Genomic DNA, 23,518 nt, shown 5'->3' with positions numbered 1-23,518 from the left:
GCTTGCTTTTGGTAGAGTGTGGCTGGCCAGACACCCCTCTCTCATCCTCAGGAACTCCCACCTGCTGGGAGTCCGTGGAGGCCCCTCAGACTGGGCACCGAACTCCTGCTGAGTGTCGGCCACGGTTGCGGTATATGGACGGGGAGACCTGGCCCCGCTCTGCACGCGTTTCTCTTGAAGGGGAGCTGTTCCTCTCGGCCCTTTCTCTTAGCCCGGAGACCTTGGCGAGGCTACGGATATCGGGAGGATGGGCAGCACCAGAGGGTGCCCTGCCCAGGCCTGAGGGAAGCCGCCCCCTCCTCCCTTTCACCTTCTGCTTTTCTCCCTGGGACAGGCCTGGGGCTGATGACAGTATCACCACTGTGTCCCCGGTCCCTCGCTTTGGGCAGCAAAGGCTCAAAACCAGGGCTCTCTGGGACATTGCCCTTTTCTCCATTCTCAGCTGAATTCCTTGAGGGCAGGATCTACGTCTTGTTAATGTGTGGGTCCCCGGGCAGTGTCTGGCACATAGAAGGCACCTGATGAATGACTGTGTGCATGTCACAGTAAAACATTAGTTAACATTTATGGAACACCGAGAGTCTTCCAGGCACCGTTCTCAGTTCTTGAGCTCACTTAGTGTTAACTCAATTAACCTTCCCCAAGCCCAGTGAGATAGGCCCTCTTGCGTCTCCATATTTTAGAGGAAGAAACTGAGGCACAGGGAAGTTAAATCATTTGTCTAAGGTCACTGTAAGTGTGGGGCCAGGATTTGAACCCAAGTAGTGCATCTCCAAAGCTGAGCTCTGAACCGCCCTGCTTTCCTGCCTCTCAGTCATCCTTGGAAAGTTTGGGTTGACTTGTCCTTAGGCTGTTAGACCTGCAGGCGGATGGTTGTGTCTTTGTGTTCAGTAGATGCTTTGACAGACAGACAGCATCTGAATGCTGCGTTTAGGGCTTCTCCGGGGACCACTGAATTCTAGTCGTCAGGCCCCTTGTTTGAGTTTCCAGGTTGAGGAAACAGGAAGCCTCAAAAATCCCTGCTCAGAAGTTACTCACCCTGGCAGCCCCAGTGATGTTTTCTGGGAGGAGGGCTTTTCTGTATTTCAAGGAAGGATTTGCTTTTTCTATGTTGGCCGGCTTGAAAGGTTTTTCCTAGTCTTCTGAAAAAATATTTTTTTTAATGTTTGTTTATTTCTGAGAGAGAGCGAGACGCAGAGTGCGAGCAGGGGAGGAGCAGAGGGAAAGGGAGACACGGAATCCGAAGCAGGCTCCAGGCTCCGAGCTGTCAGCACAGAGCCCAATGTGGGGCTCGAACTCACGAACCGTGAGATCATGACCTGAGCTGAATCAGTTGCTTAACCGACTGAGTTACCCAGGCGTCCTGGTTTTTCCTAGTCTTTAAAGTGAGGTTTGTGTGTGAGAAGCAGGGTGTGGCAGCTGGAGAGGGTGCTCCTTTTGAGACACCCTGCTGAGGGCACCACAGCAATGACAGCCTCCAGCTGCAGCACTTTGATCTACTCTGGCTCATGCCAAGGCCGTGCTTGTTGATGGAGAGCAACAGATCCCAGAGCAGGACCTTTTCTGCCAGATGTGGGACTCTGCCGCGCAGGCCAAGACTTCCTCAGAACTGGGCCCTTCCTGAGGCCACACCTGTTCCGGCCCCTGTCCCACCCTCCCTGTCATAGGTCAGACCTGTGTTCTGAAGGTCTCCCGACCCCTGTATCCTTCATAGCCGTTTCCCTCCCAGTTCGTCTTATCTTGGCTTCTTTCTGCTTCTCAGAGCGTGCGGTTGACAGTGCCCCAGACTTGCTTGTACAGGGGAGGCTTTAGGAAGAGAGCCACCCTCATTGCTATTGAGGAAGGTCGGTTTTTTTTCCCTGCTGCTTTTTAAAAATGAACAAATCGAAATTGTACACTTTGGTACTTTTTTTCTCCCATGTGATTTTCCATCATCATCACCATAAATACATATTGACTTTTTAAAAAATAAATATTGACTTCTGAGTCTGCAGTCTTATGATTTGGCTAATGGGGCTGGGACGAGGCATTTCTTACTTGAGAACATAATAGCTGGTGATGGAGTTCAGTGCACTGGTTTCTGAGCCTGTCAGTCGTCGGGTCCGGTTGGGTGTATGCAAATCACCAGAGACTTTTAGATTCAGTAGATCTGGGGGCGCCTGGGTGGCGCAGTCGGTTAAGCGTCCGACTTCAGCCAGGTCACGATCTTGCGGTCTGTGAGTTCGAGCCCCGCGTCAGGCTCTGGGCTGATGGCTCGGAGCCTGGAGCCTGTTTCAGATTCTGTGTCTCCCTCTCTCTCTGCCCCTCCCCCGTTCATGCTCTGTCTCTCTCTGTCCCAAAAATAAATAAAAAACGTTGAAAAAAAAAATTAAAAAAAAAAAAAAAGATTCAGTAGATCTGGAGTGGAACAGGGAATCTCTGTTTTAAATAGCTGTTGGGGTGTTTGATAACGGGAGCGCTGGCCCGTACGGGTCAAGGAATGACGGTTCCGTCTTGTTGCAAGTCTCTGAAATCATTTGATTAATTCTGATGCCTCTTTGTCTGACATGGTCTGCTGCCACCCAGGAGTCTCCAAGAACAAGCCAGCCAGAGGAGAAGAAGGATGCTTCTCTGGATTCAGAGGCTGCCGGGCCCCCCACTCCCGGCAAGCTCTTCAGCCAGGATGCAGACAGCAGTCTGAGCAGTGCCGATGGCACAGGGCAGCAGGGAAGAGGGGCGAGCGCGTGGCTCCTGGAGAAAGAAAAGGATGAGAAGAGTGATTCAGGAATACCCAAGAGTGGGGTGGACCCTGGGGGCAGTCAGCCTGCCAAAGCCAACAAAAAGGAGGCACCAGAGGCCCCAGCAGATGTAGGAGAGGAGGGTTCCAGGAAGGGAGAGGTGGAAGGAGGCGCCGAAGGAGGAAGGAGGCGGAAGGAGGAGCCCAAGGAGGAAGCCTCTGTCCAGAAAGAGAGCAGATCGGACGCCAGCGAGGTAAGGCCCCTGTCCCCTGGGAAGTTGCCCCTCCTTCCCTGAGCTGCTCTCTTAAGCCCCGTGCAGATCCCCATCCCCACATCTTCATTACTGACATGGGGAGCTTCATTTGCAGTCCCTGCAGCGGGCTGTCAACGTGGCTAGAACCCTTCATTGTGACAGATTTGCCCAGACCCAGCAGGCAGCCAGATCCTGAATGAAACTCCAAACCTGCTGGCGTTAGAAATTCAGGGTAGAAATTGGCCTTTCTGTTGGCACCCTTCCAGGATGTTTGTGTTCTTCTGTTCTACCTACTTGCTCTTTCTGCCTCCTCCTTGTACTTCTCGACACCAGTCAAGGGTCGCTGCTGTCTGTGTTTCAGTAGAGAGGGGAGGATATGGGTGAGGGTGGCAACCATTGGGAGCATTTTGCCCCAGGATCGGTCAGTTAGGCTACCAGAGGCTCCTCTCATTGATGGCCCGGGGGTCTTTGGCAAGACCAGGCAGTGACACGGAAGTAGTTCCCGGTGCCTGAGGCATCTTCAGTCGTCCGACCCTTAGTCCTGCTCCTCTTCCAGCCAAATGGGGAGGGGGTTCATTTAAAGGGTGTTAAGCTACTTCTTGGAGAAGACAGTCCCGTTCTGTTTTCTAAGACAGCAAGAAGCCTCCCTGCTGCCCACTTTCCAACCGTCTCCTCTCCACTTCACTTGGCTTTCCTTCCAGGTGTAAACCCTTGTTGACCCGAGTCAGAGAGTGGCTGTCCCTATGTAGCTGGGCTGGGCTGTTCAGCCTGAGTGGGGTGGGCGCTGCTGCGTGTGTCCAGAAAGAAGGGGAGGGTCCACAGCCCCCTTTCAGGTTTTCTAGAAGAGGTGGGTTTTGGTTAGGTCTCGAGCTGCGTTGGCACCTTGGCCTGAACGGAATTCCCTGGGAAGTGATCCCAGCCCTCTCTGCTCCACTCTGGGTGACGTCTCTATGGGTCTGTTTCCCCAGGAATTGGAGATCAGCGAGCAGGTGAAGGAGCTGCAGCTGTCAGACTCCGCGGCCTCTGACCCCAAGTCCTTCCTGGAACTGGTGAGTCTGAGGGGGGTGGGGCAGCAGCATGGGGTAAAGCGCGTGGCTTTGTGAGCCCCCGCGGTTCGTTTTGCCTGGCATCACACAGCTTGTAGGTGGGAAGTCAGGACTCAAACCTGGATCTTGTCTAACTCTGGTCTCTCAGCCCATTAGCTAAGAGTAAACGCTGCCTACTTCACAGGTTTGCTATGAGAAGAAGGTGAGGCAAAGAATGTAAAATGTTAGCCTATAAACATCAAATAACTATAAGCTATTATTACTGTTTCTTGTTTCTGCAGTGGGAATTGTCTGGGAGATACGTGACCTAGAGCCTCTGGGCTGTAGCAGAGACATTGCATGAATCTAGGAGGTTAGAGACTGGTTGTGTGTGTGTGTGTGTGTGTATTTGTATTTGTGGGACCACCGAGCAATGGCACGGCCCGGTCCTCAGGCTAGGAGGGCTGCTGCAATTACTGTTCCAAAGAGAAGACGTCGTCCTGGAATGTCACCGGGCGTGGTTGCTTTGTCCCAGGCCTTCCACGCAGCCTGCTGTATCCTGGCCCCCTCTGCCAGGTCTGTACCTACAGGGAGTAGTCGAGGGTGCTTTTTGGCAGTGCATCACCTCTGGAAAGTGTGCTCCATCTGTTTGGAGGAGGCGGATCAAAGGGAAGGGATTAGCGGGAGAGGGTCAGGGATGAGCGGTAATGATAGGAGGGGGTGCAGAGGAATTAGGAGGCTGCGTGCTCTAGCCCCTCGCTGAGCCACGGGCTTAGGAGGCAGATGGCAGCTGCATTAAGTGGAGTAGAACTCTAACCGAAAGGAAAATGTCACTAAAAAAGAAAGCCCCTAAGCTAGGCAGGGAAGGCAGAAAGTCGTTGTTGGCAAAAACCATCGTGAAGAACAGGCACGTCTCAGGACTCTTGGAAGCCAGGGCTCCATCCCTTCTGAGGGAGTCACTGTGTGGACAAATGTGCCCATGAATGTTTTTCTCCTCTATGGGAGTGGGTGGGGGAAGCCATGGACAGCAGGACCAGACCTTGGCTGGGCATCCTGCCATGTATCAGGGCTGATGACAGAACTGTCCCTATTAGCATGCTGTCAGGTAGCAATCCTTCACTTGGTTCAGCAGGGCTCTTGGGCTTGGAGGGGGCAGGATCAGGGTCCTGTGGCAGCCAAAGGGCGACGGGGAGCTGGCACCTGTGTGGGTACTTGCCGCCTGTCCCAAAGAGAAGCCTGTGGACAGAGCACCGCTAATTAAGCCCCGTTGTCCAGAAGGGCAGTGGGGGAAGGGAAAGAGAAAGCTGAGAACCGCCATCATGCCTCGTTTCAGTGCTGCCCACAGGTCTTGTGGGCACTTTGACCTCTCTCCTGGTACCCTGGTTGGCTCTCTCCTGGTGCCCAACTGGTGCCCTGGTTGGGCACCAGGAGGGAGAGACGACTGGAAAGTGACATGATTGGCAAAGAGCTTGGACTTTGGAGTCAGCCCAGGGCACATCTGACCACCAACCAGCCCCATTGTTTATCAGCTACGTGGCTTTGGGCGAATTACATGTCCCCTCAAACGTGCTTCCTTATCTGTGAGATGGCGATAAGGGTGTCAGTCTCACGGTTATTTTTCCCTCCATGGTTTTATTATGAAAAAAAAAAAAAGTTTTTTTTTAAATATTTGAGAGACAGAGACTGTGTGGGTGGAGGAGGGGCAGAGAGAGAGAGAGACACAGGATCCGAAGCAGGTTCCAGGCTCTGAGCCGTCAGCCCAGAGCCCAACCCGGGGCTCAAACCCACGAACTGTGAGATCATGACCTGAGCCAAAGTTGGACGCTTAACCCACTGAGCCACCTAGGTGCCCTGGAAAATTTCAAATATACAGAAAAATTAAAAGGATTTTAGAGTGAATACACACATACTCACCACCTAGGGTCTTCAGTGAACATTTTACCATACTTGCTGTATCACATGTCTTTCCAGATTAGTCACAGTGTGATTTTGAAGATGAGAATAATCGGTAGATGTAAAAACCTTTAGCGCGGTGCCTGACCCGTAGTGGGCCCCTTTCTGGAAGGTGGGGGGTGGAGGAGAGGCCGTGACACGGACGATGCCGACCGTGACAGGGGCAGCGCTGACCTCCCCCTCCACTCCCTCTAGGACTTCGGTTTTCGCAGCCGGATCTCAGAGCACCTGATGGATGTTGACGTGCTTTCCCCAGTCCGCCGGGAGGGGAGTCTCTCTGGATGCTGGGTAACCCGAGCTGAGCCCTGCTTGTCCCGGGCTGTGTTTCTGGGAGTCCCCTTGCTTCTAACTCAGTACGGCATGGCCCGGGCTGTGTCTGTGAAGGCCTCCCAATCGTTTCTGCTCTTTGCTGCTCTGAATTGAGTCATCCTCCCTGCCGCCTGCAACAGACAGTTATCTGTTCATTCGTTTATTTAGCAACGACCAATTTGACCAACTGGTCAAAGGTTGACCCATTTGCTCATGTGCAAAGCTCTGTATAGACTCTGTGTTTCAAGGCACTTGCCAACCTGGCCCATTCAGCCTCTTGCAGCCTCATCCTCAGAGCACCTGCCACACACCGGCCGTGCCCACCGAGCGCTCGCTGTTCCCGGGGCACACGATCCACCTCCTTCACTGCCCTGCCTGCCGTTTGGTTTCCCCTTTTGTTCTGAGCCCCTTCTTGGTCTTGGAGGCCCACCTCTGACGTCACCTCCTCCAGGCAGGGTGAATTGTTCTGTCCTTTTGCTACCCTTAGTGCTGCTCCTTTTGGTTGACGGGTCTTGGGTCTGTCTCCCTCCTAGATATAAGCTCTGTGCGGGCGTGGGAAATGTCTGCCCCACAGAAGGGTAGGAATAGATAGATGACTCAGACACACGTCCTATCCTTAAGGAGCTTGAAGACAAGAAAGTCATTTTTTTTCCCCCTCCGTGGGCTTGTTTAAGAGAAGATTTTGGCACATGGTGTCTGTAGGTTGAAGGGAGCATTTGGTTTGGGTGAAATGGAAGTTTGCCGAGTGGAACAAACAAGGTGTCTGATGCGAATCAGGTCTGGGAGCCCTTGGAGGACTAAGTGCCGAGTCAGGGTAGAGCTTTTAGGCCAGTGGCACTTGAGGTCACGTGCTCCTCTCAGCTCTGGCTGGTAAGCCTTGCCGTGCTACTGCCCAGCCAGCAGATCGAGGCCGGACCTTGGTCACACCTGTTTGTAGCGCTGGACGAAGGGTGTAAAGGCACACACATAGCGGGATTAGTGAGGAGGGGTTGGGAGCAGGGAGTTGGTAGGCCCTTTTGGCAGTAGGTAAGTGGGAAAGTCAGTGGGCAGGATGGATTTGCATAGCTCTGGTTCCAAACTCTAGCCAATATCCGAATCCTTGGAGGCTTTAAAAAAGAAAGATTTCTAGGTCCTGCCTAAGACCCAATGAGGCCAGCAGCCCTTTTTTGGTACATGCCGGTTGGCACGTAGGAGTAGCAGGGCCTGGCCTGGATCCGGTTCTCACGAGGCACTCTCTGAGGCAGACAGCCCCGGCACAGGAAGTCCTAAGCTGGACCTCTTGACCAGGGTGTTGGGGCACCGAGCAGCGCCAGGCACTCAGGTGGGCTGATCACACAGAGCCCCTCGTGGGCCTTAGTTACTCCAGCTGTCTCCTGTCTTCAGGCCATGCGAGGGTTGAGCCAGAAGGTGGAGCTGAGGAGACAGGGACAGCCCTTTGTGGCTCTGACAGCACCACAGGTGTGGTCCCCTTTGTCTTCGGCTCCTCTGGCCAGGGCCAAGGCAGAGGCTTAGAACTGAACTAAAGTTCTAAAAATTTCATGAAAAGTTCATAAAAATGTTTATGCAGCTTTTTTTTTTAATGTTTATTTATGTTTGAGAGAGAGACAGAGCATGAAAAGGGGAGGGGCAGAGAGAGAGGGAGACACAGGATCCGAAGCAGGCCCCAGGCTCTGAGCTGTCAGCACAGAGCCCGACGCAGGGCTTGAACTCATGAACTGCGAGATCATGGCCTGAGTTGAAGTCGGATGCTTAACTGACTGACCCACCCAGGTGCCCCTATAATTTTTTTAATGTTTATTTATTTTTGAGACAGAAAGAGCATGAGTGGGGGAGGGACAGAGAGAGAGGGAGACACAGAATCCGAAGCAGGCTCCAGGCTCCAAGCTGTCAACCCAGAGCCCAATGCAGGGCTTGAAACTCATGAACTGCGAGATCATGACCTCAGCTGAAGTAGGATGCTTAACCGATTGAGCCCCCCAGGCGCCCCTTACGCAGCTTTATTGAGATGCAGTGGACATATGATAAACTGGACTTACTTCACATGTGCCACTGGATAAGTTTTACCATATGTGTGTCCCTTTCAAACCATCACCATAGTCAAGATAATGATTACAATGAATTAAGAACATGAGTTTTATACTAAATTACAAAAGTGACCATGAAGTTGTTTCAAATAATCCAGAAGGTCAAAGCCTTCCACTTCCTGCAGGCTTACTGCCACAGGTGGGGACTATTAACGGTTTCCGTGAACACTTTTCGTGTGCCTTCCCAGAAAGTTTTCAGTGTACGTGGAAGTCTGTGTCTGTTTTCCATTTATCTTTTCCCTCCCCACAGAAATTGGGACTGTGTCACAAAAAGTGCTTGGCGATGTGCTCTTTTTAGAGAGCAGCTACGGAATAGGCCCTTGACTGATTTCTCAGTAATTTCAGATCTCCCTCACTCTCCTTACTAGTCGTGTAGCGGTGTGCTTTCTGAATGTACCGGGATTTATTTAGCCGGGGACCAGGTCATGAACACAAAACCCTGGAGCCGAGTTAAGGGTGGGCCAGCGGTGTCTTGAGCACAGTTGGGCCAGGGGTGTCGGGTGTGCTGGCCGTGTCCCCTTTCTGAAGAGTTCTTTTCTGGGGCAAAAGGGTCTGGGGATCAGCTGCTGCTCTACTCCAAGGCCCTCTGTCCGGGCGCTTTCCCAAGGTGGCCCCTTCTGTCCGGCAGAGGAGCTCGTGTGTTTCCGGCAGCAATAGAGGTGAAACAAGTAGGAGGCAGACAGACTTGGTAGCTCGTTCTTTCCGACCCATGGCTCAAGCCCCCCGTTTTTATCACGATCACCCCACTTTGCTGTCCACGTCCCATTGGGGTTTGTTGCGTAGAGTGTCCTGTGTGATTTTTTTTTTCTCCTTGCAAGTGACAGAGGGAGCCGTCTGCCGAGCTCGGTGTGATCCGTGGGGGAAGAAGGCTGGAAGGGACGGGCGGGGCGGGGCCGTTATCTGCAGGCTCTGGCCAGGCTGACGTGATGCAAAGTGGCAGTGCTGGCAGGCAGCCTCGTGCTGCAGGCACCGGCAGGTACTCACAGGCGGCATCTCTATTTTTAATGTAATTTGGGGGAGCTGGCTCCTAGCTCAGGCCCTGCCCTTCCTCGCCCATCCAGATGGTAGAGTCGGCCACAGCTGCTGGGGCTCTGGCTGCCAGCGGAGAGGCGTGGGAGGCCGTGTGCACGGGGCTGGGGACACGGCAGTGCGCCAGCCCGGCCGGAACCCCACTGGGGAAGACAGAGTGAGTTGTCTCCTGCCCTGCCTCTCCCGTTAACCCTCACGTCCCGGAACCGACAGGGCGCCTGTCATTGTGACAGAAGGGGTACGGGCCCTCGAATGGAGACGGGTACCGGCAGAGCTGAGGTTTTATGCCTTAGGCTGGGGAGAGGGGTGGAGAGGGGACACAGGCGCTGGCATTTGTGGCACGCCTTCCCTGGGCCACGAGTCAGGCTTTATGTACGTGATCGAATGTAATCGTCATCTCGAGCCCCGTGAGCTGAGCTTTACTGTCCCATTTTATGTATTTGTTTTTTAAAAATGTTTGTTTCTGTATTTGGAGAGGGAGAGAGAGAGCATGAGCAGGGGAGCAGCAGAGAGAGGTGGGAAGAGAGAATCCCAGGCAGGCTCTGCACTGTCAGCACGGAGCCCGGTGTGGTGCTCGATCCCACACACCATGAGATCATGACCTGAGTTGAAATCAAGGGACGGATGCTCGACCGACTGGGTGACCCATTTTAGAGTGGAGGAGACAGACTCCCCAGCTGGGAACCGATGGAGCGCCACCCCCCCCACCCCCCCGCACTCCTTGGGCAGCTTTATCGAGATGCAGTGGACATTTGATAAACTGGACTTACTTCAAAGGTGCCACTGGATAAGTGAAGTGGAAACACAAGAGCTTGAGTCCAGGCCGACTACACTGTTAGCCCCCTGGGCCCCCCCCCCCCCCCGCGGAAAATGATTGAACTTACAAAGAACAGCCCTCTTTTTCACCCGCTTGCTAAACTGGCCCAGACTCCCAAGCTTTAAAATGAGATTTTGGGTTTTATTTTTTGGATGGGTGGAGTAATCAGTCCCTGACTGGGAAGGGGGCATCATCGTCTACTGATGGGCCCTGGGTGCTTGGGGGAGCCCAGAACGGGGCAGAGGAGCACCCTGTCTTCCACCCTTCGGATGCCCAAATGGTGCTCTTTCTGTCTCGTTTCAGCACGTCCCCATCTCTCCAGGGTCCTTCCTAGCTAATGTGCTTGGCCGCTGCCCCAGTTCTGCCCGCTTGACTTTGCCGTCCCTGTACATCACCGATACTGGAGGTCCAGGCCTCCGTGGATTCGGGGTGTTCATGGATGTCTCGGCCTTGTCTTGGCAACTGTCAGTGAAGGCTTCCAGTGACGGGAGGAAGGGTTTTCTTTCTCGTACGTGTTCGCCTTTAGCTTCTGGCTCTGCACGCAGTGACTGTGGCATCTGGCTCATCGTCCCTAGGCCAGCAAGGCCGGCCCTGGAAGCAGCTGTGAGCCTGGGGGCTTAGCCAGAGCTAAGTAGATGGGCCTCCTCTTCTGTGTCCCGAGTGGTCCTCATCCACTCAAGAACCACCTCTCAGTGTGTCCTCCTAGGCCCGAGAGTTGGTTGGACGGTTGAGGGACCCACATGCAGACCTCTTCAGTAGGCACTTGCCACTGCTACTTGCCCACAGGCCCAGAGGTTGGGAAGAGAAGACAAGGACGGCAGCCAGTCCAGCCGAGATGAGCCACAGAGCAAGCGGTGCAAAGGCTCGGAGAGGTACGGTACGTGGGAGGCCGCCCTCAGGGGCTGTTGGGATGGTGTGGACTGGGGCAGAACCCCTGGGTTTGGTGTTCGTGGCTCATTGTGCTCCTGCCCGCGGGCAGCTGGTGAGCGGACTGGATGGCCTCGCAAAGTCTGTGCGTGTGTGCACGCGTGTGTACGCGAGCATGCCCTCTGACTCTGCACCGAGACAGGAGTGTGGGTGCATGTGGTGGGACTTTGTATACCGCTGTGGGCCAAGGCTCTGTGCTCTTCACTGGAATGGGTTAAGCTGTGTGTGTGCCTGGTCATGGGCCAGGGCTGGAGGAACTTTCTAGAGGGTCAGTACTACAGCTTGGAGGTGATTTGGAGAGAGAGAGTGACAGACTAGGAGGGAGAGCGGAGAGACTAGGAGGGAGAGACCAAGGTTTCCCGCTTCTGAGGCTGGAGCCTGAAATGAGAGAGGGAAGGGCTGCTACCCTGGAAGAGGAGGCGGGGCAGTCCTCCTGCTTCTTGGACCTTGAAGAGCTGCCCGCATTCCTTCTTGCCTTTGTGCATTTTCTGCAGTCTGACCATTCGAGTCTGGTTCCTCTTTTTCTCCCTACTTTCCGCTCGGCTCTTGCATCCCTGCCTGGCCTCAGTGATGGTGAACGCTGGGAGCGGATGCACCCATGAGGGGGCCCAGCTCTCGCCCCTGGGCCAAGCGGATGCAGTGCAGGGACCCGGGAGGGCTGAGTCTAGTCCAGGCAAAGGGAGAGCTCAGTGGGGAGTCTCCCCCTCTTGCTTCTCTGGCTGCCTTGCCCTCCGTGGCTCCCCATGGATGCAGGGCCGGGGCTGGAGCCCTGCCTGGGAGGAGGAGTGGACCCAGGTCCACATACCACACTCGCCAGTTCTCTCCCTGCTCTCCAAATGGTGGGGCCTGACTCTGCTGCTCTGGCTGGTCTGACCAGGTCCTCTCCTCCACTTGTGCCTGGGAGGCGGCTCCAGAGTCCCCTTCAGAGCCAGGCCACCGAAGAAGGGCCTCCGGAGGCCTCTGAGGGGCAGCCTGAGCAGAAGCGGGCAGAGGAGCCCGGGGAGGACACTGCAGGCAGCTCCATCCCTGCCGGTTCCCTGAGGAGGTAAGGGGGACCTGGAAGCCTTCCAGGTGTGTAGTTGTGTGTGCGGGGGCCGACAGGGACTGGCAGGGGGTGCCTGGGGAAGTGAGAAGCCGGGGACGGTTTGCAGCCTAAGCAGCAACCTCAGGTTTCCATTTAGTGTCCCCCGTGAGCTGGAAAATGAGGAAATGTGCTTCTCCCTAGTCCTCAGTCTACAGCTAAAATTGGGGTGCCCCCTCCAATTAGGGGAGCCTGGAAACTCCTGAACCAGGAAGTATCTCTTCTGATCCAGCTGTCTTCCTGCTGGGGACCTGGGTCAGAGACTCTCCCCCACCTGCGCTGTGCTGTGCCTGCGCCCAGTCCCCACCTGCCAGTGCTCCCCACCCCTCCCGGCGGTCCTTCAGCAAACCCAAGTAGGGCCCCGTTGTATGCTGGGCCCCTGGGGGAGGGAGGTGCAGAGTCCTGGGCTTCCCTGAGGCCAGCTGAGAGGGCCTTCGTGCCCCAGCCTGGCCCAGAGCCTGGCGTACATCGGCCAGATCTTCTGTTCCCCCGGTGAGAGGAAGATGCTGGTGTCAGAGCTGGTTTTAGAGCACATCCAGCTGGGATGAGTCACTGAGAGAAGCCAAGCAGAGCGATGTTCAGTCAACAGCATCCGCTGCCTACCCCGCTGTGTGCCGAGCGGCTCCTTTGGCGCCGTAACCATGCACGGCCCACGTGGACGGGCCTCTGGTCTTCAGTGTAAACGGCCTGGGAAGAGGCAGGTGGGGGAGAGTGAGGCCTGAGATCAGGAAACTCAGCTGGGGCTACTTCCCTTGTCCTCATCACAGCTCTCTGACCCCGGATGGGTGCACTGGGGGCCTCTCGCCTTCCTACTGCTTTTAACACCGTTGCTTCCTCAATGCTCTCAAGGGAAGAGACCCCAAGCCCACCTGCCGCCCCCGAGAGGGGCAGGGAGCAGCGCTCTGGGGCCGAGGAGCCTGAGGAGGTGGCGGCCAGCCCTGCTGCACCAGCCTCTCCAGAGGTGTAAGGGCCGGTGTTCATGTCTGTCCCCGTCCTCCTTTGTGTCTGTGTGGTGTGAGTGCCCACCACTCCTGGGTGGTTGGGAGGGGATGCTGTTGCCCCTGCCCAGGGGGAGCGGCGGGGGAAGATTGCGTGTGCCCCTCATCGTGTGCAGCCGTGGTCACCGATCTGAGTGTGGGGTTGGCCAGGTCCCCGGGGCTCCTGGTCAGGGCCTGAGGTATGGAGGCGGAGGGGCGGGGGCACCTCCCGGGGTAGCAGTTTTTCCTGTTTTCCCCTCCACCTCGCACTATTTTTCGCTTTCTTAAAAACATTTTATTGAGGTGTTTACATACATGAAAGCACATATATCTGAACTGTACAAGTCAATGCACATTTACACGCAGATCAGATGTGGAACATTCCCGTCCCTTCAGGAAATTTCCTCACGCCCCTTTCCTCTCAATCCGCCACCCCAGGACACCGCTCTTCTGGCTTCTGTCCTGTAGATTCGTTTTTCCCGTTCTCCAACGGGATGTAGACGGAGTTATGCAGTATCTGGTATATGTGTTTTGGGCCTGGGTTCAAAGCTCACCAGCACTTCTAAGACTTGGAGATCAGTGAGCTTTCCTCCTCCCATTTCCCTTTCCCCTCCCACCCCTTTTACAGATGAGGAGACTGAGGCTCACGTGAAGGGATCTGCCCAATGTCACGTTGCCGGTCGGTTGCATAACTAGGACGAGGCTCTGGTCCCTGGAGCCCTAGACTTCCGACTCAGCATGCAGCCACGGCTCCTTTTCTCTACAGGGACAGAGAGGAGCCAGGGTTATGCAAATTTTCCCATCTGTGAACCGAGCGGTACAAAAGGATCATGAGCTCTTGGGACTCGGGCCGTTGACTAGAGACGGGTTCACTCACTGGTTACTCACAGGCAGTGCCGCCGAGGGCTGGCAGTGCACGTGAGCTCATGACTTTTGTCCTCACCACAGCACTGCAGAATGATGTAGGGAAGGGACAGCCCCACTTCTCAGGTGGTGACAGCTCTGACCCTGAGGAATGACCTGGCTTTCCCAAGTCTCCTTGGGGGCTGTGGACAGCAGGTCAGGGTGTTTTCTACGAGGACAGGAGGCGAGTGTGGTTCAGAGACAGGACCCTCTGGGCAGAGGTCAGAAGGCATCTTCCTGGCGCCTCTGGGAGGGAAGCTGGGCAGTGAGGCTCCTCCCACCTGTCTTGCTGATGAGTCCCCTTACTTTGTGTTTCTCCTCCCAAACCAACAAGGCCGCCCCTTCTGGGTCTCAGAGACATTCCTTGACCACACAGTTTACACAGAACCCTTAGGAAGTATCTTCTGTTCCTTTGCTGAGTCTTTTCAGGCCCCATAACGTCCTTGTCATTCATGTTCACAGCTACGTTTCTGTGTTTTGTGAGGAGTGGCCCTGTGTCTGTGTTTCATTTGTTTGTACCTGCGGGGTTCTGATTTATGGAGGTGACTGAGTGACAACAACAGGCCGGTGCCATTAAGGAAGAATTTATTACTTACGCTTCCAGAGAGAAGAGGGCGTGCCACACCATGCCAGGCCACCTGGGGGATGACCAGGGTGTGTCAGGAGGCAGAAGAGGCGAGAAGGGAGAGCACAGCCTAGAGCCTTTGTTGGGGTTTCCCTGGGAAGGAATAGGAGAGGCAGGGTAAGTACCTTGAGTGAGTGTAGGACTGGACAGTATGAATGATTTTGGTGGGCTTTGGGCTATGGAGGTGGCCCTCCAGTTGCCTGGTGTGAGTTATGTAAGGAGATGCTTGTGGTCTAGCCTCCCTGGGGGATCGGTTGGTTTGCATATGAAAGACATGTTCTTTCATATACATATTTCATATACATATATATATTTTCATATACATGAAAGACATGTTCTTTCACATAGAGTTGGCTAATCCTTGGAGGGCCAGTCTCTCTGCCAGCAAACTTTTAAAGATGTCAAAACATCATCATCATAAAATAACACCAAATAAAAAATCATGATTCATAGAATCCGTCACCTTTCACAGATGTTGTCAAGCCACTCAGGAGGAGTTAGGGGCAGAGGGCGGGCCAGCAAGCGCTGTGAGGCCAGAAGGCCTGGGTCTGGGACACAGGGATTGCCTCCCCTTGGTGATCCCGGTGTCTTTCCTGAGGTGCTTGTAGAAAGGGGGGCCCGGGGGGGGGGTGAATGAATGAAAACCCCTGGGTCGAGCACGAGAGGGGACAGGATCTCTTCGCGGTTGTAGTGGTGGCACAGCCATTTCCGAATGTCCTGGGTGCCACAGCCTCCCTCCTCCCCACCGCCTGCCCTCCTTGCTTCTTCTCTTTCTTGTCTCGCAATGACTTGGTGGCCGGCCTGAGGTGATTATGCCCGCACAGAGCCTCCCTCTTGGCCACCGACTGTCGGAAACTGGGTCTCACTGATGCTGACACCCGAGGAGCGGCCTAGAAATCAGACCTGCCTCTTCCTCTGGAGGCTTCATCTTCCCGGTTGTCTCCTCAATCGTTCAGGGCATCGTTGACTGCCTTGGACCTAAGCTGGGCGTTTGGGATCATAGAGCTTTAAAACGGGGACACAGAGAAGAGGCCCGCGTGCCAGGTGTGCAGGCGTGCTCGCCGGGGCGTGTGGCCCGGGCACGTGCTGCCACGCCGTCTGAGGCCCCATCTTTCCACAGCATCTATCCCTGGGCTCCACATAGCTCCGCAGCCCACAGGGGAGAGAGACATTAAAAGGTACCGTCTCAGGGAGAAAAGATGTTTTCAGCCAAGGCTGGAAATGAGTTGGAGGGTTGATGAGGCGGAGAGCTGGCGGGGGGAGGTCCTTTCCGAGAGCAGGACTCTCAGAGGAGGTGGCGGCCGCATCTCTCACATCTGCATCGGTTGGGCTATGTCAGGGGGTCTGGAGGAGAGCCGGGGACCGGAAGGGGGGCCGAGGCGGCGTTGAGAGCAGAAGACAATCGAAGGCACGACTCGAGGCCATTTCCAGGCTGAGTTATGATTTTAGGAAAGGGGGAAGGGAAGAGCTTTTTGGTATTTCAGAGACGTCAGTAGCCTTTTATGTCTTCCTTCTCTCTCTGGTCTCGAGGGGCTGAGATGGAATTCCAAAGCCCGTGTTTTCTTCTGCCGTTCTAATCTGATCCCGCCTGCTGCCTTCCATCTGCCGCAGCGAGGGGAAAGGGGGTCCTGCGTCCCCAGTCGGGGGCCGGTTCCCCTCTGCAGCCCCTGCCCCACTGCTCCCCAGTGGACCGTGTCCACACGCTGCTGAGGCTGACGGGGCCAGCGTGCCTGGCCTGCTGCCTGTGCACCATCGGGGCGGGTGGTGGGTGGTGGTTGTGAGGCGAGACCAGTCAGGTTGAGGGAGCTGGGGCTGCAAACTCGCACTGGCCTTTAGGAAGAAGCTGCTCTGGGGTGTGCAGTACTTTGACCCCTTGATGCTTTCATGGCCTTGAATGTTCTTGGGTTTCTCTCTGGGCATTTCCTTCAAGAACCAGAATACAAGCAATATAGCAACCTTCCTATAGACATCTTTTTAACCTTTATTCCTCATCTCACCACCCACCTTGTGCATCCACGTCGGCTCTGAATTTCTGTTACCCGTTTCCAAATATTGAGTTAACTCCAAGCAGATGCAAACGTGGCATCATCAAGGAGATTGGAGCGTGGCATTCTTGGTGCACTCTTGCTACACTCTTTGGCTTAGGGAGCAGTCTCCTGCCTGGCTGTTTAGGCAGCGTGGGAGGAGATTTCCTGTTCCTGGACCTCCACGGACTGTTGGGGGGTCTCAGGGCTAGGAGACATGCTGCGGCTTCTCTTGCTGGCTCATGAGCATTGGCCTGTGTTCAGTTTGGGAGGCAGAGAGTAGCCTCTGGGGGTGTCCCAAGGTGCTGGCGTGAGCCTCAAGTGGCAGGCAGAGCCCTAGTCGGGAGACGGAAATGGCCATGAACCGTCCTGGGGAAGAACCCACTGGGGACAGAGCTTCAGTCTTTCCCTATTGCTGTCAGCTCTTGAGCCACATCTTCAGGTTTGTACTACGGGCTACAACCTACCAGGTTCACTGAGAGCCTAGTATGGGCCGCCCTTCTTCCTGGACCACCACAGTGAGGCTTGCCCTGTGAACAAATACTGCCTGGATCCTTGAGGGGGTAGCCTTCCTGCCTGCCCTTGTGTGAGCTGATTTGCGTATGTGATTCCTGACCCTGGGCCCTCCCTCCATTAGGATTGCGAGTGTGCTGTTCTGTGTGTGTAAAAGGTGGGATAGTAAAGCTAGTGAGTGTTGTTCTACCCTTGGCAGGCGAGCTACGGAGCCTGCAACTCCCCCAAAGCAGGCTTCCCTGAGGGCCATGGAGGAGGCCGTGGCCCACGACCTGGAGCAAGACCAGAGGCGGCTTCTGGAATCGAAACGAGAGAAGATTCAGCAGCTCCGGGAGAAGCTGTGGCAGGAGGAGGAAGAGGAGGTCCTCCAGCTTCACCAGCAGAAAGAGAAGTCTCTCAGGTCCTGTCCCTCCCCTTACGCAAGCTGCCTGGGTCTCGCGGTGACATGGGGAGGAAGGGACGCCCTCCTCCCACCCCGGACACTCATGGCCCCAGCAACACTCCTCCTTGGTGGCCTCTGTGGAGGAATGGGCTTCCTGGTTCCTCTCTTTGGGAGGGAGTTGGGAGGCGTGATAACAGCGGGACCAGCTGACAGTTTTTGGGAGATTACACGGGTCCACGTGCCTCATAGCTGCTAATTGGTTTCGTCCTGAGAGTGGGTCCCATGAGGTGTTGCTAGCAACCCTATCATGTTAAAGGATCTACCAGACGGATGAAGAAACTGAGGCACAGAATGGTTATTTAACTTGTCCAAGGTATTGAAGTTAATAAGCAGAGCCGGGGGCGCCTGGGCGGCTCAGTCAGTTGAGCATCCGACCCTTGATTTCTGCTCAGGTCACGATCCCAGCGTCGTGGGATTGAGCCTCATGTCGGGCTCCATGCTGAACGTGGAGCCTGCTTAAGATTGTTTCTCTCCCTCTGGCCCTTTCCCCCGTTCATGCCGTCTCTCTCAAGTAAATAAGAAAATAAATTTAAAAAATGCAGCAGAGCCAGAAGAACCCAGGCACTTTGTCCCTGGGGCCCATTCTTGGTAGTCATTGCCCTCTCTCTTGGTAGTCAGGGCCCTGTTAGGACCCAGCGAGATTGGTAGGGACCACACAATATGGTGTGAGGTGCTATTTCCCAGGACCCAGAAGTTTCATTTGGGTTCCTACTCTTTGTGGTGTTGGCTGGGAGGCCCTCAACAAGCAAGACACTTAAGGCTGGGCTGGGCCTGTGTGGATGAGATCGTGTGTATACTTCATAAATAAGCTGGAGGTTACTTTCATAAGAAAAGGCTGTCCAGGGCTGGCACAGCGGCTTCAGAGTCACCAGGTCCCTGGTGGTCCTTTAATCTCTCTGCACTTGAGTGCTGGTTACTCTCAGGGCCTCTTCCAGTCCTGCTGAATCCCCAGCCATCGTGTCTGTGCTGCCAGCAGGGAGAATAGGGATAGAGTACGAAACTGGTAACTTCTAGCTCATTCGGTCCCTTTTAAGGCTCTTTCTTGGAAACTTCACCTAATAACTTCTGCTTATTCTTGTAAGGAGTTTTCCTGGAAATTTTACTCAATAATTTCCACTCACATCTCATTGGTTACTTCTGGCTGCAAAGAAAACTGGGAAATGTCATCCTTTAGCTGGGCCTCTTTACCTGATGGAATAAAATCAGGGCCCCTTTAGGAAGGGAGCATGGGAGAAGGGCCCCCGACAAGGTGATCAGCAATCTGCCATAGGCCCAGGAGGGGACAGGTACTACAAAAAGGTGTTAACAGACTCTGCACTTACTCAACCATGTAACTGAAGGCTAAATCTTTTCCTCTTGGACAGAACATCCCAAAGTGGTAGACTTATTTTTATAGCATACATAGCAAAGAGTGTAGAAAATGCTTATGCTCAGAGAAACTAATAGAAAACCAACACCCAGCCACCCAGAGGGTTGGGGACAACCCTCTCATTAGCCCAACACAGGACCTGCTGACCCAGGGTCCATCCTTCTATCACCCCTCCTGTGTCCCCTGCCAGGCAGCATCCTCCTCTTCCAGCCAAATGAGAATTAGGGCAGGAGCCTGCCCAAACAGGGTAAGACTTAGCTGATGTTGACAGGCAGAGCCTTGGATGAAATCCTGGCTGTGTTTCCCTGCCAGCCGTCTAAGCTTCTCCTCTCTTCCTGGCCACCCTGGGCCTGGCTGACTGTGCTTTCCGTCCCTCGCCAAACCCCCAGCTCCAGAGGGGCGTCCGAGAGCCCTCTCAGGTCGTGGTGAAGACTCCACATGCCAAAAGTATCTGACTCAGGGCCCGAAACACAGTAGTTGCTCAGTAAATGGCAGCTCTTGATTTTCAGTTGAAATCAGTGATGGCCATGGCCTCCACGAAGTGATTCTTCTGTAGGCAGCGCCTTGTCAGACTCGCTACGAAATAGTTGATTGCGAGAACGCGGTTTCTGCTCACGCATGAGCCTTTCTGAGGGGTGGGGCCGCCTCTGCTGGGAAACTTCAGTTGGTATAAATTTCTGGAAGCCATAGCTGACCTTGTAGCAAATACTTCTTGAATGAGAAGGCAGGCAGGAAGACAGGCAGTCTGACCCTTAGTTTCTTTAGTCATAAAATGAAGAGATTGAATTTAGTTGTGAGATGAAGAGAGACAGTTATAAAATGAAGGCCTTCACCTGCCAAGACCCTTCCGGCTCTAACATTCTGTGGTGCTACGTGTGAAATGGAGCCATGGGACAGAGAGAAAGGGTTTCTGGGGGGATCTAGAAGGGAGGATTTTTATTTAACTCAAATTTTCTATCAGGATGGAAGAGAGCAGTGGTGTAGAAAACTTGAAATTGAAGATGACCTTTGGAATTCACTAGGAAGCTTTTCTAAGAAATTGTCTTCTGAATCGTATTTCTCTTAGCCTTGAATTCCCTGAGTGCTCAGCACACAGCCCCTGGTCATGTGGGGGCTGCATGGGCAGGGGCATGTCTGCCTGGGCTGAAATGCTTACTGTCGTTTGTCTGTAAATAAGGCATCCCTCATGGGTCATCGGCACTTGCTTCTGAGTTTGGGGCTGGGCGATGCTGTTCAAATTTGACAGACACGTACGGAGCACCTGCTTCATGTTAGCTACTGTTGTTCAACACCTCGGATATAACCAAGTGGAAGACCTGATTCTGCCTGGAACGGCTCCCAGACTTGTCAGGAAAGCAGACCTACAAAACATGAATTGTGATGCGTGGGATAAGGAAGGTCTTTCATATACAGGGCGATGGGAACAGAAAGGCTAGTCGATGAACTTGGAAAGGCTTCTCGGAGAGGAGCGAGCCGGGCGTTGAGTGGCAAATATGGGTTTGTCAGGTAGAAGAGGGGATTCTGGGGAGAGGCGCCCACATGAACAAAGGCCCGGAGGCGAAGAGGATCGTGGTGGAGTTGAGAGGCGGTGTCTCCTCTGATGTGGCAGCAACAGTGGATCGGGGGCAGTGAGGGGATGTGGCCCCGGAGCCGGGCTGGGGTCAGACTGCGTCTGTCCTGGAGCGAATGCTGCGCCGAGGTGCATTTACAGGCAAGGGGGAACCTCTGGCAGAAATCCTGTCCTGGGATCAAGCAGCCTGTCCCTCTGCTTGCTGCAGCAAAGAGTGGATAGAGTTCACGGCCCCCTCTTTATATGGGATGTATTACAGGGAGGCAGCAGGACCCAGATTTAGGAAACTTCGCAGGCAAGCTGCAGGCTTGTGGAGGCCGGGAGTCAGGGCTGATGACTAGAAGAGCGGTTCCTCCAACAAACTTGCCTTTCTTTTCCTTCCCAGTTCCCTGAAGGCGCAGCTGCGGAAAGCCACCGAGGAAGAGGAGACTCGGATGAGAGAGGAGGAAAGCCGGCGGCTGTCCCAGCTCCTGGCCCAGGTGCAGTCCCATGTGGAAGCAGATGAGAGCCAGATCAGGTGAGGGTGCGCCGTGAGCCTCCTGCCCCACGCGGTGCCCCCCGAGTGCCCGGGCCTGGCCCATTCCGTCTATCTGCGCAGGGCCGAGCAGGAGGCTTCCCTGCAGAGGCTGAGAGAAGAGTCGGAGTCTCTCCAGAAGGCCGAGAGGGCCAGCTTGGAGCAGAGGAACAGACAGATGCTGGAGCAGCTCAAGGAAGAGATGGAGGCCTCGGAGGAGAGAGAGTGGGCTTCCCTGAAGGCCGAGAAGGAGAGGGCTCTGCAGCAGCTCAGGGAACAGCTGGAGGGCGAGAGGAAAGAAGTGAGCCGGCGGCGTGGGGCTCCCGTCTGACGTGCCCCGGCGCTGCCTGGGGAGGGGCTGGGCGCCAGGCTGGGCGTATGGGGTGGGGGACTGGGCTGGGCACAGAGGAGGTGTCCACACAGCCGGCACGGGAGGCGGTAGACGGCAGGTGGGCTGTCCGGGACCCTTGTGGACCCGGCCGTCTCGGGGCGGGTGCTGGCCCGGGTCTGCCTGGCGCGGGAGAGGAAAGAGCGGGTATCCAGGGCTCCATCTGGGGCCAGCAGTAGCCGGGCGCTGTCAGTCACAGTGAAGAAGCTTGAGGGGAAATGGCCCCTGGATTTGGGCAGATTTCATGACCGAAAGAACCCGGGCCAGACCAGAGGTTCTGAGACAAAGGGCCCTGTCCCTGAGGGGCAGCTGTGATGAACTTGCATCTCTCCTTAGCGAGGTTGGCACATGTAGAGGAGGATTTTCTCCTTTGCCCTTACTCCCTGGGCCTCCAATCCTCTGTCTCCTGAGGGTCCGTCTCTAGATGAGAGGTGGAAGTAGGGCACAGCCAGGCCACGTCGACCTTCTTTCTCTGGGTGACGGTGAGCTTCAGCTCTTAGACCAGGAGCAGCCACACAAGGTGGGGGAGAATGTCACTGTACTGTCCTCTGGGTGCTCAGGCAGCTAGTGCTGGACCTCCAGCCCTCACCGCCTTGGGCCCCTGTTCACAGGCACAAGTGTCCCCTGTGTACCTGTGGCCTAGCCCAGGGGCTGGGGGATGGAAGCAGTGACCCGAGGCTTACCGAAATGTCCCTCCACTCTGGCCTTCATGTTCCTGTTCATTTGCTAGTTGCAGACTTTAGAGACTGTGTTATTTTGGGGCAGCAAAGCTGTGCCTGTGGTTCCCCTTGGCCCTTTGGCTTGACGGGAGTCAGGCACGGTTCTCCTGGCTATTCCTTCCTCCCTCCGGGGTGAGTGCCTAGTCCGTCTTCCCCGCCCTGCGTCCCTCACGGGCCCCTTGTTGCTCCTTAGGCAGTGGCAGCACTGGAGAGGGAGCACCGAGCTGAGCTGGAGCGGCTCTCTTCCTCGCTGGAGGCCAAGCACAGAGAGGTGAGAGGCAGCTGGCCTTGGCCTGCAAGGTGCAGTGGCCATCCTGGTCCCTGAGCGTGAGCCTCAGGGCCCCTTCAGGAACTCCACCCCCTGCCTGTCGCTAGGGTGGGAGTCTCCCTCCGCCTGAACCCCCCCCCCCCGGCGCGCGGCTCCCCCCGCCCCGCCCCCCCCCCCCCCCGCCCCCGGGGCTGGCTGCTGGGCCCCTGGCAAGCGAGTCCCTGAAGTCGCTCTGCAGTGCTGAGTGTCATGTCCCCTGTGCTGGGACCTCCTCAGGTTGTCTCCAGCCTCCAGAAGAAGATGGAGGAGGCCCAGCAGAGGGAGGAGGCCCAGCTGCAGGAGAGCCTTGGTCGGGCAGAGCAGAGGGCTCATCAGAAGGCTCACCAAGTGTTCCAGTATGAGCAAGAGGTAAATGCTGGTCTGCTCCTTCGACCTCGTGTATCCCTGTCACGGGCACTCCATCCCGGCCCCAGGAGCCCTGCTTTGCCTTGGATGGCTCGGCTGGGGCTAGAACGTCTGGTTCCACTTTTGTGCCTCAGGTCCCTCGAGGCTGGGCACTTCCCCACCCCCGCACCCCCCGTACGCGAGTGGGGAAGGGGCGCGGGGGTGGGGCGTGTGCACGTCACGTGTCATGCGTGCGCGGAGGTCGTGTTTGTGTATACCACGTGCCGGCCCACCCTCGGGCCTGCGAGTTGCAACCCTGCTGCCTGCCCCGCAGCTCAGCGACCTCCTGCGAGAGAAGCGCCAGCAGGTGGAGAGGGAACACGAGAGGAAGATGGACAGGATGAAGGAGGAGCACCAGCAGGTGCTGGCTGAGGCCAGAGAGCAGTACGAAGCCGAGGTGAATTTCCCCGGCGCACATGCGCGGCGCGCGCACTCACACGCACCCGCTCCTCGGCAGCCGGCGGCTTGCGCCCTGCTGAGGTGGCGTCGCGGCCCCGTCCTGCCTGTTCGCCTCGCAGCGGGCTGGCTGCATCCCCTCCCGGAGGGGTAGCGGCTCACAGATTCGGA

At 55.6% G+C, this 23,518-nt stretch overlaps 1 protein-coding gene across 3 annotated transcripts in view; it reads left to right on the top strand.

Moving 5' to 3' along the window:
• Positions 1 to 23,518, top strand: part of CEP164 (centrosomal protein 164) — a 61,920-nt gene that overhangs the window by 28,919 nt on the left and 9,483 nt on the right. For 2 of the 3 annotated variants that reach the window (XM_049621010.1, XM_049621001.1), the window contains exons 7-19: positions 2,566 to 2,970; positions 3,939 to 4,019; positions 6,144 to 6,236; positions 10,974 to 11,059; positions 11,992 to 12,159; positions 13,045 to 13,158; positions 14,680 to 14,817; positions 17,437 to 17,637; positions 21,004 to 21,135; positions 21,217 to 21,433; positions 22,433 to 22,510; positions 22,784 to 22,915; positions 23,226 to 23,348. In XM_049621010.1, coding sequence (XP_049476967.1) covers positions 2,566 to 2,970; positions 3,939 to 4,019; positions 6,144 to 6,236; positions 10,974 to 11,059; positions 11,992 to 12,159; positions 13,045 to 13,158; positions 14,680 to 14,817; positions 17,437 to 17,637; positions 21,004 to 21,135; positions 21,217 to 21,433; positions 22,433 to 22,510; positions 22,784 to 22,915; positions 23,226 to 23,348 — 1,968 coding nt within the window. The remainder of the gene's footprint in view (positions 1 to 2,565; positions 2,971 to 3,938; positions 4,020 to 6,143; positions 6,237 to 10,973; positions 11,060 to 11,991; positions 12,160 to 13,044; positions 13,159 to 14,679; positions 14,818 to 17,436; positions 17,638 to 21,003; positions 21,136 to 21,216; positions 21,434 to 22,432; positions 22,511 to 22,783; positions 22,916 to 23,225; positions 23,349 to 23,518) is intronic. The other variant, XM_049621017.1, reaches the window with a different exon arrangement.

This window comes from Panthera uncia, chromosome D1 (genome assembly GCF_023721935.1).
Source record: "Panthera uncia isolate 11264 chromosome D1, Puncia_PCG_1.0, whole genome shotgun sequence".
NCBI lineage: Eukaryota > Metazoa > Chordata > Mammalia > Carnivora > Felidae > Panthera > Panthera uncia.
The sequence above is the reverse complement of the archived record's forward strand: the minus strand, read 5'-3'. Positions and strand labels throughout refer to the sequence as shown.